The sequence below is a fragment of the Cygnus atratus genome, chromosome 7, assembly GCF_013377495.2.
Source record: "Cygnus atratus isolate AKBS03 ecotype Queensland, Australia chromosome 7, CAtr_DNAZoo_HiC_assembly, whole genome shotgun sequence".
NCBI lineage: Eukaryota > Metazoa > Chordata > Aves > Anseriformes > Anatidae > Cygnus > Cygnus atratus.
In genome coordinates, this window is record NC_066368.1 from 25,161,759 (window position 1) to 25,185,615 (window position 23,857).

The 23,857-nt window shown below is 56.3% G+C and overlaps 2 protein-coding genes across 7 annotated transcripts; both read left to right on the top strand.

Annotated features, from left to right (window-relative positions):
- The first annotated feature begins 6,487 nt into the window (after positions 1-6,487).
- On the top strand, positions 6,488-12,554 carry CHST3 (carbohydrate sulfotransferase 3). 5 transcript variants are annotated; one of them, XM_050711955.1, is made up of 4 exons: positions 6,576-6,601; positions 6,999-7,037; positions 9,782-10,065; positions 10,224-12,554. In XM_050711955.1, exons 3-4 carry the CDS (start codon positions 9,929-9,931, stop codon positions 11,470-11,472), a joined length of 1,386 nt encoding a protein of 461 aa, XP_050567912.1. In that variant the 5' UTR covers positions 6,576-6,601; positions 6,999-7,037; positions 9,782-9,928; the 3' UTR covers positions 11,473-12,554. The 5 variants fall into 5 exon arrangements, with proteins under 5 accessions (XP_035396644.1, XP_035396655.1, XP_050567912.1 ...); XM_035540751.1 differs by lacking the exon at positions 6,999-7,037 and having other exon boundaries at positions 6,488-6,601; XM_035540762.2 differs by lacking the exon at positions 6,999-7,037 and having other exon boundaries at positions 6,525-6,605.
- Positions 12,555-17,985: 5,431 nt separating this feature from the next.
- Positions 17,986-23,506, top strand: AIFM2 (apoptosis inducing factor mitochondria associated 2). Of its 2 annotated transcripts, none has more exons than XM_035537148.2 (8): positions 17,986-18,258; positions 18,830-18,945; positions 19,872-19,991; positions 20,383-20,475; positions 20,781-20,889; positions 20,978-21,130; positions 21,864-22,067; positions 23,047-23,506. In XM_035537148.2, exons 1-8 carry the CDS (start codon positions 18,084-18,086, stop codon positions 23,199-23,201), a joined length of 1,125 nt encoding a protein of 374 aa, XP_035393041.1. In that variant the 5' UTR covers positions 17,986-18,083; the 3' UTR covers positions 23,202-23,506. The 2 variants fall into 2 exon arrangements, with proteins under 2 accessions (XP_035393041.1, XP_035393050.1); XM_035537157.2 differs by having other exon boundaries at positions 17,989-18,258; positions 21,867-22,067.
- Positions 23,507-23,857: the final 351 nt, after the last annotated feature.

The following is a 23,857-nucleotide window of genomic DNA, read 5'->3' on the forward strand; positions in this document are numbered from 1 at the left end:
TCAGGCCGTTTTTGAGCCTGGATCCAGTTTGCTGTCTGAACGCTGGTGGCAGCACGGGGTGCAGGCAGCTGAGGACCATCCTCTTTTGGCAGCGCTCAGTTAGTGCTGCTGGCACAGCAGCCCTGCTCCTTCCCACGTTCAACAACTCAATTATCAAAAGGGGTCACATCAAGTGCACCGGATTTTCCGAGCAAAGCATAACAGAGAAAGCCTCAAATCTCTGCAGAGAGTTCTCATTTCAGCATGTCCTTTGTCCTACCCCGTGCTTTTCATTCTAGTTAAAAGTTGATTATTTCTTTTTATTGTTTCTCCAGCATTTTTGTACTGCTTGCTGGGATTACACCATTCTTCCAAGGCAGGGCATATCCCAGCACACTGCACTGCTATTTCGAACCAAATAGATCAGCCACAGGGTCGAGGGACAGCAGCCATAAATGCTTTGCCCTCGTGACCCAGGATTTCTGACTGGTGCTTGCAAGACCTGGAAGCACAACAGAGTCGATAGAAAAGCAGATGATTCTTCATAAATACAGAGGAATCAATATTTCAACAGCACCTTGTAAAGCCCATGCTTCAAAGGAGTTGCATAAAAGCGCAAATTCCCATCTCTGCTCTCATTGTGTCATCTTTCCAGGGCTGTAAGCAGTAAGAATGCAGCCAGACAAACCTCTGCTACTGGTGTGCAACAGCCTTTGAAGGGGAAGCAGTTTTCTTTATATAAATGGAAAGGAGAATTAAGTCACGGGTTTGTTTGTAAACCCTACTTCCCCCCTCCACCAAACCAAACCAAACCACCAAAAGAAAAATAAAACACCATGAGAAACATACATCGAGGTTACCCAGGAAGAAAATAAAATAAGAATTAATAATAGTGTTAAAAAATTTATATCAGAAAGTAAAAGCTGACCAAGGAAAAGAGGGAGATTTTTGGACGCCTTGGTTCCCATTCGCACTCCTACAGAAGCAGCTCCCCGGGAAGCGCTGCCCCTTTTCCTCCCTTTCCTCTGTAAGGATTTAAACCAGGTGACTCCAGCTGCTTACTGGGAGCTAAGATCCCCTCCAATAAAACGAGCAGGCTTGATTTTGGGGATTTCTTCAATAAAAGCGAGGGACAAACAGAAGAGTGCAGTTACCAAATCCTGCCCTGCCTCAGCCACGTTGTGCTGTTGCACTGAAGCTCGCCACGGTTTGAGAGCAGCCAGCTCTTTGCAGCATCATTTATTCCACCGAAGAGCCACTTTTCAGAAGGTGCTTTTAATGCATCAACTCCATTTAAAAATATATAAATAAATAAACTTTGAACCCTTTAAAAACCAGCCCAGCCCATTTCTAAGAGCTAACCCCTCTCAGAAAGGACACTGCTGCAAAAATAAGCTTTTAGCGCGAGTCCTCAAAGCTTAGGGGGAGAAAAAAGAGAAAATCACCCCGAGCATCCTGTTTGTAGCTCCCACATGCCCACACCAGCATGCAGGAGCAAACACCTGGCTTTTTGTATGCACCCCTGGGAATATGCTGCTGAGTGGGGACACAGGGGGGACCCTGCCTGGGTCTTTATTCAGTGTAGTTCTCGGTGTGGAGTGGAGGGAGAGGGCTTTCAGTGAGCTCTCGTGCAGAGTTACTTCCACTCGGCTTGGTCCTCAGTGAGCTGAGCTGAGCATTGCTTGGGTGCTACGGAGCAAAGCCTGATGTTCCCCTTTCCTGTGCTTTCGCTCCAGGGTAACAGGCAACATATTCCTCATCTTCCACCTCCTCCTCCTCCTGCCCATCACCTTTGGGTGGTCTCAGCTCAACGCAGAACCAACAGCTCCAAAGGCCACTGCCCTGCTGCTCTGCTTTCCTTACTGCCAGCCAAAAAGGGGCAAAACCCACCTGCCAAAATAAAATAAATCAGGAAGCTTTTACAAAACATGGGGCCAAGCTCCTTTTATTTACTTTCTGCTTTGCAGGTTTGCCAGGATTACACGTGGAAGCTCTCAGGGCTTTTGCTGCAGCGCAGGCTGTTTCAATCCAGCCCTCTCACAGCACAGAACAAATCTGCTTTGCCTCGGTTCAGCTGACACAGAAGTGATCGCACAGTCACGGGACTCCAGAAACCACAGCTTTAAGGAAAAGCCCCAAGTATTGTGGGCTTTGCAGAGAAACTAGGCGAGATGGCAGGGGACAAAAAGCTACCAGGGCTTGTGTAAGGGACTTACACCCCGGTTTTATTCATCCAGCCTCGTGTTTGTGCTGAAACACGGGGAAATGCCAGAGCATCTCCTTGTGGCAAGCACAGGACGACAGGGATGCTTTATGGATTCCACAGCAGCGCAGTGACTAATGACACAATGCCAGCCAGTTTTCCGTGGTTATCACATTTTTCATGATTGTCACCTGATGGGCATCTCTGAGACTTGCTCATCACCCCCTCCCAGAACTGAACCACTCAATAACCACTTGTTTTAACCCTCCCTTTGTAGGTCACGGAGCTGGGGGTCAGCACCGCACGCCTGTGCAGACTCAGCTGCAAGCACAAAGTTGCTCAATCTACGCTCACCGTTCTGCTGAGCTTTGTTTGCCAGGGCAAACGTCAAAGGAGGAACAACACCCCCTTATCTTTCCCCGGGGAAGGGGGGGAAGAGGCGGAGGAGTCCCAACCCTGGGCACTGCAGCCCAGCCAGCCCCAGAACAAAAGCACGGCTGAGCCAGAGGAAAAGAGAAAAATGAAAAGAAAAGAAAAAATGCTCCAAGCCACCACTTGTGCAAGACCACAGAGTGACTCCTCAGGCACATGGCACCGGATGGAGGAAAAGAAACCGCCTCGCTTCCCCTGTCCGTTCACCAGGACCCTCGGCAGCTGCCCTTAAAACCCACCCCACAGCTGCTTCCCCTCCGGTTGGGATTTTCGTGCTGGGCTGCGACTGCTCTCGCCGTGTTCCTGTAGTTGGACAAGGTTCAGAGCCACGCTCAGTCCTTGCTAACAGACCTGCAAATGAGAGCTAATTAACCCAGAGAGATATGGAAACTGTTTTTCCATTTTATTTTTTTTTAAGAGGATTATCAGGTTTGAGCTGCTCCTATTTCACAAGGGAGCTTAGAAAGCAAACGGCTTTTGCTCCTGTTTGGTTTTCCGGCTGCTGCCTGGGGCAATCAGGAGATAGGAGGAATTTGAGTGATTTCTGACACAAGCCTCCAGATTTCCCCATCGCCTGCCCCAACCAGCCCGTTTGGAGACAGCCTTCTCTGCCTGCGAGACCTGTGGGGCTTGCACCTCTAGGATCTCCCACAGCTCCAGCCACAGGGCTTGGCTGGCCCTGTGGGTGCCCCGGTGGAGTCTCCAGGCGCTGGTTCCCTCTTCTTTATCTGTCCTGGTGCTCCTTTCTTCAGAAAGGCCCTTCCCCATGGTGAGCGAAGCTTCAAAGGCCCTGGTGCCCTGATTGTGGGTTGAACAGCGAGGATTTGGTTATCTCAAAGTAGCCAAGGTTTCCAGGCGGAGGCCTTATCTTTGTGTACGACTACGAGGGATTGTCCGAAGGCACCCTCTGTCCTTCTGCAAACAGGGGCTGAGCTCTGGGAAGCATCAACCCCCACAAAAAAACCTGGCAGCCAAGCGAACCAGCGGCAGTCACGCGCCAGCATGAGCTCAGGTCCCTCTGCAGGCAGCTGGGCAATCCCGAGCCTGCAGGGTTTTTTGGGATAGGATGGCTGGAGGTCTGTCTGATTAGGTTTCTGTGGGTCCTCAGCAATGATTGGAATTAAAACTTGCCCAGAGTGATGCTGGAGGGGGCTGCCCTGCTGCCTCAGCCCCGTTGCTTCTGTATTTTCGGTTCCTAAATGCACAAGCCTCCATCTGGCTTTTTTTGAAGGGTGTATCAGCATGTTGCTCCTCCTGGGCGATGGTGAATGTCTGAGGGACCGGTCATTTATTTTCACTCACACCATCCTTTCATCATCTGCAAAGTTTCTGAACAATTAGCATGTTTTCTTCATCAATAACAATGTAAAAATAAGAGAGAGAGATAGAGAGAGGCCTGCTATGGAAGCACCCAAAAACCTGAGGTTGAGGTGTCACCCCTGGGGTTTTGTTGGTGCTCAGCACATTTAAGTAAAAGGTGTTGCTAGATGCTCTGCGGTTCTCACTTCCTTCTTTCGGAGGGCACAAAATTGGACAAGTCATGTTTTTGCACACCTTTCTACCCCTGCCAAGGCTCAGAGCAGACATAGCTGGTGCCCTTCTCGGCGATCAGCCCCTTTTTGGGGGGTTTCCCTTTGTACACAGACTGGTCAGAAAGAAAAGCCCGCTATCGGTTCGGGTCCATCTCCCAGCATCAGGCAAAGGGAGGGAACGTTTTGTTTGGTTGATCCTAACCAGGCTTTCCCAGGCTGGGACTTGTCCCCATTTGTCTGTGCAGAGAGCAGGGGGACGTGGATTCACCCAGCGGAGGATGCTCCTGACCTTACAGAGGTGCACTTTTGGCACTGCAGTGCAGCTCCAGAGCCACTGGCACAGGCAGAAATGTGCTCGCAGGCTGCGTGTGATCCCCCTTTCACCTTTTCCTCTGTGCCAGAGACTCAGCAGGACAAAGCAGACAGCTCAGGGCTTCCCACCCCCTTGTTTGGAGGAAATGGGAGCGCAAGGACGAGGCTGGATGTGCCTGGCCCAGCTTGCAAACGACCTCTGGCAACTGCCGGCCAGAGGAATCGCCGTCTTCTGCTTTTTCGGTTCCGATTTGGAGTTGGCACCTGCCCGCTTCCTCACGCTGAAAATAGGAGAAATTGGTTATCTGGAGGCCCATCGCCCCGCGGCTTGGTGGCCCTGCTGGGGGCGAGCACCCGCTGCGGGAAGGCCACCACGAAGGGGATGCAGAGCAGAGGATGGGGAGCAGCAGCCTGGGCTGGCCGGGTGTCCCCAGCACGAGGGGACATCTCCCGGTGTCCCCATTCCGAGCTTTGCCATCCCACCGTCTCCCCTCTCGCAACATCCACGAGCATCGCTGTTTTAGGTCGGGAAAGCGCTCGCGATGAGCAACAGCTAAAAATAAAGGCACAAAACCCGGGCTCGGCGACTTCCCTGTTTCACCCTGGGCGGTTTCGGGGCGAAGCAGAAGCGAAACGGGAACAGAAATCGCGGCGCGGGGCCGCGCGGGGGCGCAGCGGCAGCGGCACCGGGAGCGCGCCCGGCCCCGCCGCCGGCTGCGGGAGGGTTTTTGGAGGGGGAGCCTGGGTCCTTGCGCCCCCCCTGGCGAGACAAAGCCGCCAGGAGCCGGGTGCAGCCCTGGGACAAAGGCAGGACAGCCCCCCCCCCCCCCCTCCAGCCTCCCAGCCACATCGTGGCCCCCTGGGAAATGAAACCCCGGAGGGGAGCAGCCAAGCGGCGGTGCCGGGAGGGCGGAGGGCGGAATTGGGCAGCCTCTGGTCCGCAAGGCGAGCCGCCAGGCAGGCTCTGCCCCCGTTTTATGGAGCAAAGGCCAGCCCAGGCTTCCATCCGGCAGAGCAGGACATGGCCACCACCGCGTCCTCAGCTTGGGCCGGGGGCACAAAACGAGCTGGAAGAGTTTGATGCCATCGAGGGCCGGGATGCTCGGTGAGCCACCAGCAGAAGCCTTGGGAAGAGGAGCCCGGTGGTGCCATCACCGCTGCGGCAGGGCTGTCCTGCTCCGTGGCTTCATACACACCCACACCTCCTGCTGCCAGCAAGGTGCTGGCCCACGCTCATTGCCTTCGTTAGTAGCAAGACACTAACAAGCTACACGGGCCATCACATGCAAACACCGATAAAACTTGTGTTTCTGCATAACACCACGGAAAAACTATGCTGGGAATGCACAAGAGGATGAAATATCTTATGGGGACCGATTTTTTGGATCTGTCTCCAGATGTCTTTTGGCTCTTCCCTATGGAGCTCGGAGGGGGACGCACAAATTTCCACGCATAAGCCAGAGCTGCTGGTCCCATACACCTGGATATTATAGCCCACACTGCGGGGACAGGGACAGCCCGTGCACACCGAGGGGGAGCTGCTGGTCCCCTCCTGATGGGCCACGGTGGGCAGCACTTCCCCAAAGGGGCACGCTCATCAGGGCACTTGTGCGCATTGCATCGCCTGCCTGGCACACGGGGACCATCAGGTGCCACAAAGCTACCTACAGACCCTACATGGGGACCAACATGGGGTCTTGGGGTGACCAGTGCGGGATCTTAGGGTGACCAGTGCAAGGTCTTGGGGTGACCAACACGGGGTCTTGGGGGTGCATTGAGGGGGGCAATACCGAAAGGGAGAAGGTGGTCGTGGAGGTGGGGGGGCGAGAAGCAGCCGGCGAGAGCCACAGAGAGGGAGCATCGGCGGGGGGACGGGGGTGGCACAGAGAGAAACTTTTCCCCCGAGCTCCCCGTTCCTCAGCACGGTGCAGGATCTGGCCCTGGCACTGCGGGATGATGGCCTGGGGCCCCAGCCCCGCCCCAGCCCCGCTCCCCCCTCCGGCACCCCGGGAGGAAGGCAAGAAGGAGGGAGGGAGGGAAGGAGGGAGGGAAAAGAGAGGGAGGGAGGATGACAGCGCCGTGAAGAAAAGCAGGGTACCCGCCGCCCTCCCCGCTCCCGCACGGCAGGACTGGGCCCTCGGGGGTAGGTGAGGGTGGCACTGGGGGACACTTGGCCGGGGGGGGGTCCCTGGGGGGTCCCAGCACCCAGCAGGGGCATCCGGGGCTGGGTCCAGCGGGGGGCTTGGACGGGGAGTTGTGGGAAGTTGGGGGAAGGGGAAAGGGAAAAGAGGGGGGAAGGCACGTTCCTGGGACCAGTGGGGTTGGGGGGTTGGGGGGCTCCGTGGCCGCCCCCCACAGCCCCTCGGAGGCGGCTCCAGGGCTCCGCCACTGCCGCCTTTGTGCTGCCTCCGGCCGCGCCTTTGTCTGCAGGCAGGGAGCCCCCGCCGGGCCTGGGGTGTCCCCGGGACCCCCGCCCAAGCAGCTTCTTCGGCAGCTCGGGGGGGACGGCAGCGAATAAAAAAATATATATATATTTATAGAGAGAGAGATGGATGCATCCGGAAGAAGGCAAAGCCGGGGTGAGCCGCTCCTGGCCGGGAAGCAGCGGGGCGGCGCGGGGGGAACTTTTCCTGCAGCGATCCCAGAGTTGCATCATCCGGCCCCATGGGCAGCGCTGGCAAGTTAGTGGCAGGGGGCTGCTGGGGGGCTGTGGGCACTGGCTAGGTGGCCACAGGGGCCGTTGGGGTCGTGTGGCCAGTGGTCGTGGGGTCTGGTGGCCGGACCCCATCTCGGCACCGTTGGGCAGCCCTGAGCTCGGCCTGAGCCCGCAGCATCCCCCTGCTGCTCGCCAGCCCCTCGCCAGCTGCAGGTGGTGCCGAAAAACCCGGCCGCTGGCTGCGGCTGCCAGCGAGTTTGGTTCGAGTTTGGGTAATTTGGGGTAGGAGTTTGTTTCGAGTTGGGGATTTTTTGGGTAGCTGGGCACCACTCGCTGCTGGGCTGGGTGAAACCCCGAGCGTGCCGCAGCCGCGGGGGTGCTGGGTTCGGCCGGGGTGCTGAGCGGGGCTGGGAGCAGACAGCTCTCCTCGGGCACCAGCCGAGGGGGTGGAAAACTCACCCCATTCTGGCCACAAATTTGGGCTGGTAGCACCGACTTGCTCCTCCAATGGGCACCTCGCTGGCCCCGGTTTGGCTGAGGCTTGGTGGCTATTCTGGGCAACTTTATAAACAGCGTAGGAATTGACATTTTTTTTTTCTCTCTCTCCTATTTTAACTTGAATTACACGTGTTGTTTTTGAGCAAAAAAAAAAGTACCTCTGAGCGAAAAACACCGGAGGGAGCAGCCGGTGGCCAGAGCGAAGCGGTGCCACGCTCCGTCGCCTCCATCCCGCTGCCTCCTCCCCTGGCTCAGGGGGGACAGGAGCCGGCCGGGGGGGCGAGCTGCTGGACCTGGAGGAAAGGCAGGGGCAGGAGCACAACCCCTCTGAGGTGAAAGCGAGCGGGGAAACCATTGGGTTTCCCAGCCTCGGGAGGGGAAGTAGTTGGTAAATACAGAGGGAGCCAGTTTGTTGTGATTATTTTTTTTTCTGCACGGGTTGCAGACAAAGAGCAGATCAGCCCGCACGCCTGCTCTCTTTGTTGTTCCAACCAAGGCTTTCGCTGGGTCCTTTTCCCAACCCGATGGAGCGAAGTGCTCCAGAGGGGTCCCGGGCACTGGCTGCGAGCCGACGCTTCGCCTACCGGCTCTGGGAACTCATCCTCAGCCCGTTGAGTCACCGGAGGAAAATGTGACTTCACCCAGTCACACCTCCGGCTGCTTTTCCCCGTGAGCCCACAAACGCCTTTCCTGCCCTGGATGCTGTCTGCCGGCCGGAGGAGGGATGGGGAAGGGCTGGCCCCATGCATCGCCCCTCGCCCGCTGCATGGTGCTCGGAAAAATCACGCTGAAATGAAAAGCTCTTTGGGTTTGGGAAGAGCCGGGTCCCTGCAGCCGCGTCCCGGCTCTCCCGTGCACAGAGCCCCTCTGTTCCCCGCACAAAGAGCCGCTTGTGGCTCTCCTCCTGCCCCGGCCGGGCTGCGCCGTGCGGTCCCCAGCGAGGAAGAGCTCGAGGACGCCGAGCAGCCCCCGGCCACCTCGCCGGGTCACCGCGTCCCCTTCCTCGCTGCTCTCAAACCAGCAAAGCCCCAGGACGTGCGGGGCTCGGCGTGCTTTCTGCCCGCCCCTTGTGCCTCCCCGGCCCCACGGCTGAGCCCTGCGAGGGTTCAGGGACCCAGCGGCTCGTCCGTTTGCAGCCACTCCTGTATTTAATGAATTACACCCACCCTGGGCCTGCAAATCTGGGGTTTTGCTGGAAATCGCTCTCTGTACAGTCCCGTTGAATAATTTCTGGTCTGTGGATCATTTGTGGTTTGTCCGCTGTGGGCATTAGAGAGGGGGAAATCCTGGGCTGGCTGTGCCCAGGGCGCTTGGCAGCGCTGAGAGCGCCGGCGCTGACCCTTGGAGCCGCCTTCCCAGCGCTCGCGATTACAGATCTGAAACTCATTCCCCTGGCAGCCTCCCTGGGAGCGGCCGGCATCCTCTGCCAGGGTCTGTATAATTAATTTCCCCTCTGGGCTGCTGAAATACTCCAACCCCTGTCATTGCACGGGCACCAGGAGCTTCGCGGGGCAACGGGAAGGCTTTGGGCAGCAGCGGGCGCGCAGTGCTCCAGAGGCGGGCGCTTTGGCAGGGCAGCAGGCACCAGGAGCACGAAAGGCAGGGGTTTACACGCACAGCATGTGATGGAGAGTCGGGCCACGTGGGGCCCTCCGCCTTCGTCCGGTTCCTGGAAACCCCCCGGCTTTCGCTTTGAGACCCAGGGGAAGACGGAAGCCGCGCGCCCCGAGCATGCCGCGGTAGGAAGCCACCCGGCTCCCCAAAAAGTACCTTTGCCCCCTGCCCTGAGCGCCTGGCCCAGCGAGCCCCCCTGCCGAGGGGGGGATTTTTGGCCGGCAGCAGGCAGGCAGCTGGCAGGCATTGGGTTTCGGCGCTGCTGGGAGGAGGAGGAGGTGCGGGAAGGGGTCTCCTCCGGCAGATTTATTTTGGGAGCAGGGAGAGCGGCGCTGTCAGCAGCTGCTGGGCACGGGGTGGAAGCGATAAAAGGAGCCCCCACCTCCGCTCCCGCCACGGGTTTTTACAGCACAGGGCGTTTGCCGAGCTCTTGCTCGCACAGCACAGGGGAATTGCCTTCAGGCCCTCGGCATGGGCTCTCCAGATGTAGAGGTTGCCAGAGAGAGCAGCGAGTGCAGGGGAAGGCCCTGATGTGTCCCCTCCTTGCCCCCGCAGGCCAGGGCCACCTGGAGGGGGATGCTGAGGAGCAGAGGATGCCCAGCAGATAGCGCAGGGCAACGGCAGCCCAGCCGGGGGCTCCCCTGAGGACAGGAGGGACGTTGAGAGGACGCAGAAGCCCCGGCTTCCCAGCTCTCCCTCCCCATGGAGAGGAGATCCTCCTTGCCCCAGGATCTCCGGGAGGTGCTGCACTGCCTGAAGATGAGGAGCAAGTACGCCGTGCTGCTGGTGTTCGTCGTGGGTCTGGTCATCATCGAGAAGGAGAACAACTTCATCTCCAGGTAGGAAGCACGGGACCCCCTGCTTTTAGCCCTCTGTCCACCTGCCCTGCGTGCTTGGCGACCCCAGGTCCTGCAGGGAGAAGCGCAAGGGGGTCCCCAAAACCCCTAGGGGGATGGAGGGGTGGCCTCAGCCCCAGGCTCTGCTCGCTCTCCCGCAGGGTGTCGGACAAGCTGAAGCAGTCCCCGCAGGCGCTGGCAGAGGCCAACGACACGGAGGCCAGCCCGATGCCGGCTGAAAATGGGTCCCTGGCCTCACTGCGCCAGCTGGACGCCGCCTTCTCGCAGCTGAGGATGCGGCTGCGCAACGTCACCCTGCAGCTGGCCGGGGGGCTGGCAACAGGGGGGACGGTCCCCCCGGAGCCGCGGCGGCACATCCTGCTGATGGCCACCACCCGCACCGGCTCCTCCTTCGTCGGGGAGTTCTTCAACCAGCAGGGCAACATCTTCTACCTCTTCGAGCCGCTGTGGCACATCGAGAGGACGGTCACCTTCGAGCCAGGTGGCGCCAACGCGGTGGGGTCGGCCTTGGTGTACCGCGACGTCCTGCAGCAGCTCTTCCTCTGCGACCTCTACATCCTGGAGAGCTTCATCTCCCCGGCGCCCGAGGAGCACCTGACGCCCTTCATGTTCCGGCGGGGCTCCAGCCGCTCGCTGTGCGAGGAGCCCGTCTGCACGCCGGCCGTCAAGAAGGTCTTCGAGAAGTACCACTGCAAGAACCGCCGCTGCGGCCCCCTCAACGTCACGCTGGCGGCCGAGGCGTGCCGGCGCAAGCAGCACGTGGCCCTGAAGACGGTGCGCATCCGGCAGCTGGAGTTCCTGCAGCCGCTGGCGGAGGACCCCCGGCTGGACCTGCGCGTCATCCAGCTGGTGCGGGACCCCCGTGCCGTGCTGGCCTCCCGCATGGTGGCCTTCTCGGGCAAGTACGAGACCTGGAAGAAGTGGGCGGCCGAAGGGGCGGCCCCGCTGCAGGAGGATGAGGTGCAGAGGCTGCGGGGCAACTGCGAGAGCATCCGCCTGTCGGCCGAGCTGGGGCTGCGGCGGCCGGGCTGGCTGCGGGGCCGCTACATGCTGGTGCGCTACGAGGACGTGGCGCGGGCGCCGCTGCGCAAGGCGGAGGAGATGTACCGCTTCGCCGGCATCCGCCCCACGCCCCAGGTGGAGGAGTGGATCCGTGCCAACACGCAGGCGCCCCGCGACGGCAGCGGCATCTACTCCACGCAGAAGAACTCCTCGGAGCAGTTCGAGAAGTGGCGCTTCAGCATCCCCTTCAAGCTGGCGCAGGTGGTGCAGGACGCCTGCGCCCCGGCCATGCGCCTCTTCGGCTACAAGCTGGCCGGCAGCCCCGAGGCGCTGACGAACCGCTCGCTCAGCCTGCTGGAGGAGGGACCCCCCTCCTGGGTCACGTAACGCCAGGGGGGAACCGGAGCTGGGGACCGGAGCATCCCGGCGACGCCGAGCCCCAGGGCCGCGTCGCATCCACACCGATGGGTTCCTCGGGAGGGGCAGCGGGGGTGCTCCGGCATCAGCTCCGCTCCCCGTGGAAGGGGGAAGGATGCGACCCTGAGACAGAAAAGCTGAGCACAAGGGATAACCCCGGGGCCAGCAGCAAAACCTGACCCGTGCACCAGCTTAAATGGCACCAGCTCCTTTCTGTAAGGAGCCACTGAGCCGGGGAACCGGAGGACGCAGCCGGGAACCCACAGACCCCATGCGGGGGTGACTTTCTGGGAGGTTTGTGCAGCCTGGGTGCTTGCCAAAACCACACTGCGCCCTCCAAATGCCGCTGTTGCAGTCAGGGAGCACTCCTGGATGGGATTCAACATGGAAAGCAGCGCTGCTGCCCCGTGGCCACGCGTGATGTGGTGCCCAAAGTAGTGCCACACCAAGCACCAGCGGCACAGCGTGCCAGCACCAGCAGGGACCCGAACCCCAAAGGCCTTACTGGTTTAGTGCCTTCACACCAGCACAGACTGGGAACTGCCCGCAGAGCCCCAGCCAGCAGCAAGATGAGGTGGCTTCTCGGGTTTGTGCTCTTCAGTGTTGGTTCAGGAGGGTGTTTGTTTGTTTTTGAGTTTGTTTTCTTCCTTTTTCTCTGTGTACCAGGGTTGCAGGGCAAATCTATTTATTTATTATGTGAAAAAGAGGGGGAGCTACACCAGGGGTCAGAGCTAAGCCCAAAAAATCAGACCAGCACAATGTGCTGCAGAGAAACAGGGACACCTACAGCGGAGGCAGGGGGATTGTGGCCCATGGGAGAGTCCTAGGAGAGGCAAACTGGGGATGCAGCTCCCCAAAAAACCCTGGCCACAGCAAGGCAGGGATGCTGCCATCAGCAAGCACCAGCCACAACCTCACACCGGGGCGAGGATGCTCACTGGAGCCCGCTGCTTGCCCTGGAGCAGCTGAACCTCATCACCTGCTGGAAGCTGTTTCACTTGACTTAATTAAAAATTTAAAAAAAATAATAATACAAAGGAGCAGATTCCAAAGCATCTCCTGTCTTGTTGGTGTTCATCCCCTCCAGTCCCCCACCCCATAAATGTGGCCCATAAGCCACAGGCAGGATTTGGAGAGCCCATCGCTCCTCCAGGAGACTTGGCAGCTACCGAGGACCCTCGGGGGGCAAAGCAAGGGGTCCCCATTGCTGTCCCAGAGCCCAGCACGGCCACCCGCGGCTCGCTGAGGCCACCAGCCCCCTTAGACAAAAGCAAAAATAAATAAGCAAAACTCAGCTGCCGCCGGCTCGGCTCTATTCCTGCCGGTGCAGAGCGCTGGGACCGCCCGGGCTCCGGCAGCAAGCCGCGGCTCGGCGAGCTCACAAAAGCTGCGTTTTTTGACCCAAAGCAGAGAACAGAGGCGGCATTGAGGAGCGCAGGGAGCAGCCATGCCAGAGCCGTCGGCAGCCATCCTCCTGCAGCAGCCGGGGTTTTTCCTTTTCCTCCTTTTGCTCCGCTTGCATCTGGCCTCAATATGTGACGGAGCCGGGGTGCTGGATGCTGAAGGGCTCTGGAAAGGAGGCAAAAGCAAGGTTTGTGCCGAGCAGTGCATGAAAAATGCTGATGTGGATGGGTTGGATGGGTCTCCTCATTCACCCTGTGCATGGAGAAGCAGCCTCGGCTCCCCCAGTGAGCAGGGTTTTGTTTGGGAGCCTCCCGCTGGGCAAGCAACGGGTGGCCAGGCTCAGCTGTACGCCGGGATGGGAACGGCTGTTGTGCAAAGACAGGGGGGGGAAACCTTGCCCCCATGGATGGACGGGCCCTATCCTGCACGCCGGGGTGGGAAAGCAGACAAGCAGCCTGGTTTCTGCTCTGGAGGGGCAGATGCTGGAGGAGCTGAGCCTTAAACTCCTGGGAGCATACAGCAGGGGAAGGCTGGAGGCTGGAACAAGGTCTTTTCTGTGTAAGAGTACCCATTGCTTTGGCCCGGGCTTGTGCGAAGCAAATAAACAGCTCAAATTAAACGGGGCTTCACAAAACAGGGGGGGCAGACGCATCCCTGGCTGGCAGCCCTGGGAACAGGGCTTCAGAGGGTGACGAACGGCAGCGTCCCCATCCCCATCCCTCCCTGTTGGGCAGGGAGGGACAAAGCCAGGCCCAGGAGGGACAGGCAGAGCAGCCAGGGGAAATACAGGGAGAGCAGCCAGGGCAGGGGGAGCCGTGCTGATTTAAGGCGGAGGGGAGGGCTCCGAGCCCCTCTCACCTGCGTCACCGCACTGCCTGCACAGCCGCAGCCTGTGCTGGCTCCAGCCTGTAATTTCCAACTGAGCAGGAGCATTTCTTCCTGGAGATCCTCCAGCTTCCACTCAAAAGTGTCACAGGACAGAAAGGAAACGTGCCCCCAGCCCGTGCGGATCGCTGCAGTGGCTAATTGCTCTCGTTAGGGGCACGTAGCCATGGCTCCCACACAGAATTGGGGCTCGGCAGTGCCAGGCACACAGCTCCTCCTGAGGCCAAAGCAGCCACAAGTTGTCACACAAAGTGCCTGTGTCACCTCCCCACAGCCCCAGGCTGTGCTGAGGTCTCCTCCCAGCACACCCAGTTGGCTGCAAGAGCTTTAACTGGCCCCTAACTGGGAGACCACATGCGAGGACAGTAATGGTGCCCAGCAGCCCCCAGGCTGAGATGCCACAGGTGCAATGGGGTGCACCTCCTGCTCCCCTTGGCCCCACCAGGCCTTGCTCTGGTCCTTCTCCGTACCATTAAGGACACGGATTTGGGGGAAAAAGGACGCGTTTTCAGCCTGAGGACCTACCTGAGGGTCCTGCTCCACTCACACGGGCCGTGCCAGAAGACTGCATCCACACCAACACCAAGAATCCCTCCCTGGGAAGGATCCAAGCTTTATGAAATAAAACAACTCCCAAAAGGCTCAGGCTCACCCCAAACCAAACAACCCTCTTTATTTCATGCCCTAGAGCTGCTCCCTCCCCTTTATAACCTGCCCTAAACAGGTCAGTGCCTGCAACTGTGCTGCGTCCCAGTGCTGGCTCAGGCCCCCATAGAGCCAGCCGCAGCTGTCCTTCGGGGAAAATGGGGGAAAATTGGCAATTAGTGTCACCAGAGGGAGACTTTCTGCAGGTAGCCCAGTGAGGGGACACATGCTGGAGGACAGGGCCACCAGCCAAAGCCTGGAAATTAATTTTAAAAAGCCATTTTCCAGCTTGGCACAAGGTTTATCTCGAACATAAGAAGCCCCTGCTGCCCTGCCGGCCCTCCTAACCCCCCGTCCCCTTCTCCTCTCCTGCTCCAGCTCGAGTTAATGGGATTGGGCTTGCTAATCCCCCAGTACTATTGGAGGGGATTTCTGCACCGGGACCAGGAGCAAACCTATGGCCAAGCCACCGTGTGCCCCATCCACCCTGCTGCCCAGGCCCAGCCTTGCCCGTGGTGGGCTCAGCGCGGTCCCTACGGTCAGGGCGAGGGGCTGGGGGCTGCAGCAGACATGGACAGGTCAGAATTAAATGACAGCCTTGTTTTCTGTTGTGTTTTTTTTTTTTTTTTTTTTTTTTTTAAAGAGGCTGCATGCCTGACCAGACCGCATTTCTTGGTCCGCATCCCATATTTATCCTGTAATTACACCTTCAGACAAAGGCTGCCTGTCTGCGAGGGCGATTTTTTTAAGGACACGGTTTTATTACACGTTGTGCTTTCACTGCCATGAAATCCTGGGGAGGGGGAAGAAAACGCCCCACAATTCGGGGGTGAAAGCTGTTCTTTCTTGAAACCCAGACCTCTCCCTTCCCATTCCTGAGGAAAAACCCGACCACAGACACACATCCTGCTTCTCCGGCACCCCGCGAGGAATAACGCCACCAAAAACAGCACCGGTTTTGTCCCATATGAGAAAGATGTCACCCAAGTGCTGAGCCTCGTGTTCTGTGCTGCAGGACCAGTGAGGTCCCATAAAAATCCCATAAAAAACGTCCTGGGTAAGGCTGGTTGAGATCTTTGCACCTGCTTGGATCACAGCACCACAAGTGATGAATTCCCACAAGCCAGCGTTTTGCTTAAATTAACACCCACCACAACTTTGGCTCTAGAGGGCCAGTGAAGATGTGCACTGCACGAAAACCAAAGGCATTTGGTGGAGTTTTTGGAGCAGGGTTTCCTCCAAGAGAGGAGCTTCACCACCAGGAACAGGGGGATGTTTTGTGACCCCAGCTCCCCACAGCTGCTCGTGCAATACAAAGCCCAGCTGAAATGCAGAGAGCCATGAGCTTTGCCTTTTTTTACCTGAATCCCTTTTTTTTTCCACGTGGGATCTGCCTGTAAATGCACATGGATATTTTGCCCAGCCTGACCGACACAAGGTGGCCTTGGTGCCAAGGGCTGTGGTCGGCGGCCAGCGGCTGGGCTTCTCCAGCTGATGTCACTGAGGAACTGGAAATGAAAAAATGAGCGTGGTTGGAGAGGGAATAAATAAAGCAGAGCCTTGTTGACTCTCGTTGAAAGCAAATTTTATTTATAAGGTAAAAAACAGACAGTGTTGATGTTTAAGAGCAGCCGGGAACTGGCCTGAATTGTTTTTTCCAGGCAATTCTTTGCCCTGGGTTAACCCAATTCCACCCCAGGTGGTGGCAGAGACCCCTGCGGCACACGGGAATGACCAGAGCTTCCTAAGAGCTGTCCTTAAGTCCTGAACCACCTGTGTTCCACCAGGGAGAGGTCTTCCCTGGTTTCCCAGCGGAGACGTCGGTGAGGGGACAGATGGGACCTGAGCATCCTGAGCTCTTCCCGGAGGGAACAGTCCCACACTCAGAGGGACTTGAACCAAACCTGATTAGGGGAGGACACGGAGACAGGCCTGGCCGAAAGCAATCCTTCCATCACGTCTCGGGAAACGCTGGCACCTTTCCAGGAAAGCATCTCTCACCCCTACGCCTGCTTTCAGAGCAGGACGGGGGGACTGTGAACGTGCAGAGGAGGGCAGGAGGCAGTCCCCCGGCCCACAAGATGTGATGCTAAACTCACCGCTTCTGGGCCATCCCAGAGGTGGGACAAGCATCTCCTGGAGCCCTTTCCCTATGCTCTATTCCCTTACAAACAAGAGAGACAAACCCTCTTTGAAGCTAGCCAGCTCCTTCTGCAGCCATCTGCTTGCAGACGGCCGGATAAATGCCATCAAACACCACGTTGGCCAACGCTGAGCACACACCTCTGTGCAGAGAGCTCCCCGCGACCACACTGCCTTGAGCAGTCAGACTTTTTTCCCCATTTGCTTGGGGCTCGACGTGAGGTTTCCCGAGCTGGTCGCAAAGGCCCCTTTTACCTCCGCTGTTTGCTCTGGGTCCTGTTTGTGCTGCTGGCCTTGTCTTTCTTGTTGGTGCATCTCCAGCTCACCGCCTTAGAAGTTTTTCCCCTTGTTTTTCAACGGTGGCCCTGACCTTCTGGTATTAAACTGGATTCTTGTGATCACCCCATCTGCCCGGGAGCAGAAACCTCACTGGGGTGTGAAGCTGCCCCTGCCACCGGCTTTGGCTCAACTTGAAGGCACACAGAGGAAAAACAAACCCACCCAGGGCCATGCCCGGGGATGTTTTGCCTTTGTCTTGGAGGCAGGTTTAGGAGATGTGCGTTGTGTCCAGCAGAGATAGGGCAGGAACAGTGACTGCTTTGTGGCAGGTCCGGTGCAAATATCCCTAATTAAGGTTTTTGGCACCCTCCATGCTTGCAGGGCCTTTGTCAGCCTCCCTGCGATGGAGGACACCCAGCACGTCCCCATCCCACGCCGAGCTGGTTGCACCCTCTGGCGGCCACACTGCCTCCCTCGCAGCATCCTACCAGGACGCCCTGAAAATGCTGCTCCACCCCAAAGCGTGGGCACGATTTGGGATTTTCTGCCTCTTGGCTACCTACAGTCAACGGGCAGAACCAGCCCTCAGGGAGCGAGCTCAGCTCGGGGCCCACCTCCCCGTTTTTCCTGAAAAAATGCAAATTCCTTCCTCCGTCCCCGCGGGTGAGGTTTGGGGGGAGTGCTCCAGACCTCGATATGGGGCTGGTGGGTGCTGCAGGAGGAAGGAGGAGCAGAGGCGGCCTCCAAACCCTCACATCAAGCGTGGGGCAGCTCTGCCAGCAGTGTGCACGGGAGCTATAATTACCACGGGGCCGGCCAGCTATATTTATCCGCAATGCCGCAGGAGCCAAAAGTCTTCGGGGGCGATTTCTGAGGTCTGGGCGTCCTTTTCACTGCAAACCTCTTCTTCAGCCCGAAGGGAAAACCGTTTAAAACATGCTTGTAGCCCAAGGAGCTTGAGGACTGCAGGTGGGGCCTGGAGCTTGCAAAACACTGCTGCAGCCGGAGCTGCAGGGATGCATGGCTCAGCACAGCTTGGCACGGCTCAGCACAGCTCGGCATGGCTCAGAACAGCTCGGCATGGCTCAGCACGGCTCGGCACGCCCCGCGGGGTGCTGTGCTGAGTCAGAGGGCGGGTAAGAGGCGGGCCAGCCCCAGCAGTGCTGCGCTGGAGCCTTCCTCACCCCGAAGAGGAGCGTCAAGCGGCCCCGTGCCGAGCCCCTGCCATGGGCTCCCGGCTGTCGGTGGATGACTCCGTGCGCGTCGTCATCGTCGGCGGTGGCTTCGGGGGCACGGCGGCCGCCAGCCAGCTGAAGGCCTGGGCCATCCCCTTCGTGCTGGTGGATATGAGAGATGCTTTCCATCACAACGTCGCTGCCCTGCGGGCCTCCGTGGAGAGCGGTAAGAGGCGAGCAGCGTGAGTGCTGTGGGCCTGCTGCCTCGCGGCCAGCTCCTGTACCACACCCCGGGGCCCTGAGGGGAATAACGAGGAGCAGGACACTGGAGGGGCCTCCCCTGCCCCTGCCGTGCTGAAATGTTTGACATTTTCCACCTGGAAAACAAACACTTGGCTCTGGGAGGTCCCACGTACCGTCTGTGTTAAGCTAATCCCATGGCTCATGGGAAAAATGAGGCATAATTATCCAGATGCTCTTTTTTTTTATTTTTCTTCAAGAACTTAGAAGTTCACTGAAGTGAAACTCTCGGTGGGTGGAAGGAGCAAACGGGTGGCATGGGTGAAATGCTGCCTCGCTCAGCAGTGAGGGCACATGGGACGAAGTTCAGTCAGGGACAGGCTCGGTCTTGTCTGGGGCACCCGGCTCACCCAACCTCTCCAGGAGCTGGGGATTTAGGGGGGAAATTCAGCTTTCAGGGCTAGGAACAGTCGTCAGAATGATGCCAAAACCTTGTGGGGTTTGTTAAACCTCCACATGGAGGAAGATCTCTTTCTTACCATCTCCCCCTACCACAGGATTTGCCAGGAAGACTTTCATCTCCTACTCCATCACCTTTGGCGACAGCTTCCGACAAGGCCAGGTTGTCGGCATAGACCCCGCGAGGCAGCTGGTCCTGCTCAGCGATGGTGAGGTGGGTGGTGCGAGAACTCATCACCAGAAAGCTGGCAGCCTTTTGGGATCGCCTGCTGACGCTGAACGTCAGGCTGCAGCAGGGTGTGCTGCGAGCCTCTCCTCCTCGGGTTTTCTTCGGCTGGGTTTGGGCTGCAGGAAGGCAGTACCCCAAACCCACGCCACCTTTGGTTTGGTTGGAGAAGGAACTTGGAAATAAGGCTGCAGGCAGCTCTTTGTGTTTGGGGTCCTCTGGCAGTGGAGGGAGCAGAATGAGCAGGATCACAGGGCGCCTGGTCACAGAAAATGTGCCTGGAAATGGGAACAGGAGCGTGACTCTGCCAAAGGAGGGAGGGTGCGCACATCACTGCACGTCTGCGTGCTCTGGGCAGAATTGTGCCCTGGGAAAAACAAACTAGACCTTGCCCCCAGAGTCAGATGAGCTGGGAATGCTGCTCGGCTGGGCCCTGACCCATGTGCTGCCCCCCGCTCAGAGGGCAGAACACTGATCTGATCGCCCCTTGGCCTGGCTGAAATACCTGACCCCAACCAACGGCCTAGATCTGTGCTGCAATAGGGGTGTGCCACAAATACTCCATCCCACCTGGTGCTCAGATAAGCTTTTGTTTTCAGGGCTGGATTTAGAGCTCAATTAACCCTGGAGCTCAGATCCTTATCTAACCACAGGAATAAACACAGGGAAGGAGCTCCAGGAACTCCTCTCAGCCCGAGCATCTCACCTCTGTTCAGAAGAGGGTGAAGGTGGGAGGTCAGTCTGTTATTCGTGTCCCTCCGGACTCCAAACTCAGAGCTCCAGCTGATCTCTGGAGCCCTCTGTGATGGCAGCTTCAGCGACTGACACAAATACCAGGTTATTGCCTGTAAGCTTGTGGTAGTTCAGACTCTTTTTAAAAGTCTAACATCCCGTTCCACCTTCTGCCCTCCCAGGAGCTTCACTACTCCCATCTCATTCTTGCAACAGGCAGCAATGGGCCATTCCCTGGGAAGTTCAACAAAGTCATCGACATGGAAAGCGCCATCCAGACCTATGAAGACATGGTTAAGGAGGTGAGGAATCAACTTATTTCCCAGGAAGCCTTCCCTGCCTTAGTTCAGCTCATGCCACCATGGGTAGCTGAAGCTATCTGTGTCTGAGAAGGAGACCACAGTGCCTGGAGGGGTAGGACAAGGAGCATGAGCTAGCTCGTTTGGTGTTCTGCACGCCGTGGGGGAAGCACTATCTGCACAAGGGGAGACCTGAAAAGCGCAACAGTATTACAGTATAGACAGGGAGGATACATGGGGTTCTCATTTTTGTTTCTTCCTAACAAACTAGGTGTTTTACTGGTGTTAGGCTGACGCCGTACATCAGAAGGGTCTGCTTGCAGAGCAGCTGAAGGTACCTGGCTTCCTGCACAAAACCTCTCTCTCATAACATCGGTTTCTTCTTTACTTCAAGATTGAGAAAGCTGAGCGCATCCTGGTAGTGGGAGGTGGAGCTGCTGGTGTCGAGATGGCTGCAGAGATCAAAACAGAGTACCCAGCCAAAGAGGTAGCAGCACATTAGTTACATTACCTTGTTTTTGAGACTGTTCTTTGTTGGGCCTGCTGGAGGTATTGGAGATCACTGCAAATCAGGAGCTTCAAATGCAATGCCAACCTTCCTCCCCACTGCCTCCTCTTCTGGGAGCACCCTTACAGCCTGTCACCAGCAATTTTTGACACTAGATGCCCTTCACCAAGCTCACTCTCTTTGGGCATTTTAGTGGGACAGAAGGAAGCTGTCTATTGCTGCTGCCACATATGTGGTGTCCTGGCCCATTCCTGCATCCCCATTTGCTATTTTGTCCCCAACAGGTCACCCTCATTCACTCCAAAATTGCACTAGCTGATGCAGAGCTGCTCCATAGCGTCCGTCAGGAGGTGAAGGAGATTCTCCTCCAGAAAGGAGTGCGCCTCCTATTAGGTATGGACTTACCGCCTCTGAAGATCTACAAGCTGCTCCTCCTTCAGCCTAGTAAAGGTTTGTGACCCAGGGTTCTCTGTCCCAACAGGTGAAAGGGTAAGCAACGTGAAAAACCTCACAACAAACCAGTTCCAGAAGGACATGGTAGTAAGGACAGAAAAAGGCACAGAGGTGGCTGTTGACATGGTGGTCCTGTGCACGGGGATAAAGATCAACTCTTCAGCATATGCCTCTGCATTTGGTAAGTGAAAAACACCGTGCGTGGAAAAGCAACATAGTTCTTCAGTGTCTTCTACTTGAGTACCGTGAGGTTAGAAATCAAACTTACACAACCTGCAGTGGTTATTCCATGACACAGCAAATGTTCCAACATCACATTAAATACTTAATTGTGAAACATGACCTCCAGAAACTTACAGATGACGAGACTCACCATCTTCTTCGGCTCCTCCTGCTAATACCTGCAAGGAACCTCAGTGTCCTAGTTCAGCGTCAGGCAGATTACACCTAGAAGTTGGTGACAACTCCTGTCGTCAAGGCCAGGATTTCCTCCCAGATAATGCGCTTGCAGAGTTCTGAGCACAAACAGGCTCAGCACATTTGGCATTCTTGCTGCACAATCAGTGCCACAGGGCATTCAGCAGATCAGTTTTCCAGTAATACACCCTCAGTCTGAGTCCCTTACAGCCCACTACAGCTATGGAGTGGTGTGACCATTACCCAGTCCCTTTCTCAGGCTGTGTACGCTAGATCTGAATGATTCCATGTTCCCAGACATATCAAAGGATAATTCGTTGTATCAGAATGTGCAATAATTAACTACAGCAAGGCAAAAAGCATCTCTTGTGTGATGCAGATAAGAGGACGAAAAACTAACTCCCCTCTTTGTGTCAATGACATGTTGATAATATCAGCATTTTGGGGTCTTAGGCATAGCACACAACCCCAACCTGAAAACTTACTGTTTGGCAAAGCAGGAGACAAGCTGGCAAGTAATGGAGCTTTGCGCGTTAACGAGCACCTCCAGGTGGAAGGCTACGAGAACATCTACGCCATCGGGGACTGTGCAGACCTGAAGGAACCCAAGATGGCCTACCACGCTGGGCTCCACGCCAACATCGTGGTGACAAATATCATCAACAGCCTGACACACAAGCCGCTTAAAACCTACCAGCCAGGTAACGTCATCTCTTAGCAACTGGCTTTAGCTGTTGAGCTGCTTTTCTGCAGGGAACAGACGTTTTAACACGTATGCATCATAACTTGCATGGGGTGCTAATTATAGGTGGGGGAACCCACAATTGGGGTTGACTATATAGCCTTTATCTTAGTTCTTGCCAAAGACCCTGCAGAAGTTAATTACGTGCGTCAGTCTAGGTAGAGAACACGTCCTTTCTTCACTAACATCTTCCTAATTAATCTACTGGTGGGTGTCTGCCATTCATCAGTCTTGGTTCCTTTTCTTCAAGTTCCTTACTGTCCAATTAAATCCTAGAAATAAGGAGAGGACTTGACTGTCTCCTCCCTTCTCCCCTTAAATGATACAACAAGCACAAACTGAAAAATCTAGTCAAAAAAAAAATCTAGCTAGGTAATGGGTCTCATTGATAAGCAACTGATTTGCAAATACTTACTGTAATTATCGTGAAAGCTGTTCCATATGGATGGGAGATATCTGGACAGCTGCTGGGTTTTTAAAGGTTGTCCAGTCTACTTTTTTTTTTCTCCACTTAAATTTTGTTGTTTACCTCTTGGACTCCCTCCTGGGAGGACAAAGTCATTCTACACTACACAGAGAGTCAGCCAAATCCTTCCACTGTGCAGCTCTAAAGCAAGAGAAGTGCCTGGCATCTCCTGTTACACCATCAGGAGATTAGAGCTAGCCTTCAGTTTTTCTGAAAGGCTGATGCCTCCTGAAAAGAGGGAACGAACAAGGCAATCTCATAGAAGTAGAACAGATGGTAGAAAGGAGAGAGTTGCAAGTTGTTCTCCTTGGGCCTGCTCCCTTCCTTGTCACACAGCACATGGGTTACTGCGCTCAGCAGCACATGGATGGGGAGGAGGCTGCTGGGGCCAGCAGAATTACAGCACCTACATGGAGTATGGTTTGGTATTTAGGTTTGAAATTGCTTAATTTAAGCTGTCTCTGCTTTCCAGGCTCCTTAACATTCCTGCTTTCAATGGGTAAGAATGATGGCGTAGGGCAGGTGAACGGCTACTACGTGGGACGCCTCCTGGTGACCATTGCTAAGAGCCGGGACCTGTTTGTCTCCAAGAGCTGGAAGACAATGGGACAGACAATGCCCTCTTAACAGGGGACTAGAAACAAACCAGCAAGGAAGTCAACAACTGGAAGAAGGTGAGGGTGCACTGTTGTTGCTTGGACAGACCGATGCTGTCTCCCACACCACCTCCGAAAGCCACCCTTCAGTGTAATACATTGAAGGGGGCCCTGTGTTACTGTAAAGGGGAAGGAGGCACTTTCCAAATTAATGAGCAAAGTTCTCATCATAAAAAACAAGGAAGGAACATTTCGTTTACTTTCCTGGTGAGATAGCTCTGAGCAAGAAACTTGGTTTACCTCCATTTGTAACAATAAACACTGTGGTTTTCAAAATGCGTGGCTTGTTTGTTATGTGGTTTTTCCCTGGCTTTCTCTACTCTAGCTTCTAGAGAGGTATCTGCCTGTTACTCGGGTACAGACCTGGCATCTGCTCTGCAGCACGCAGGAAGAATGGCTTGCAGCACTGCCTGCGCAAAACCCACCTAAAGCCTTGAAAAGGCTGTGATGATCCTGAAACTCAGCAGAATATAATGCAGCTTTGTGCCAGCATCTCCCCAGCAGCTTTAATTAAGTCACAGCACTATACTTCTGCCAGAAGCTGGTTACTTGTGTACTAAGTGTGATACAACACATACCTAATTAGGGATGCTGCTTTTCTTTTTTTAAAGGTGAGAAATTTCCAGA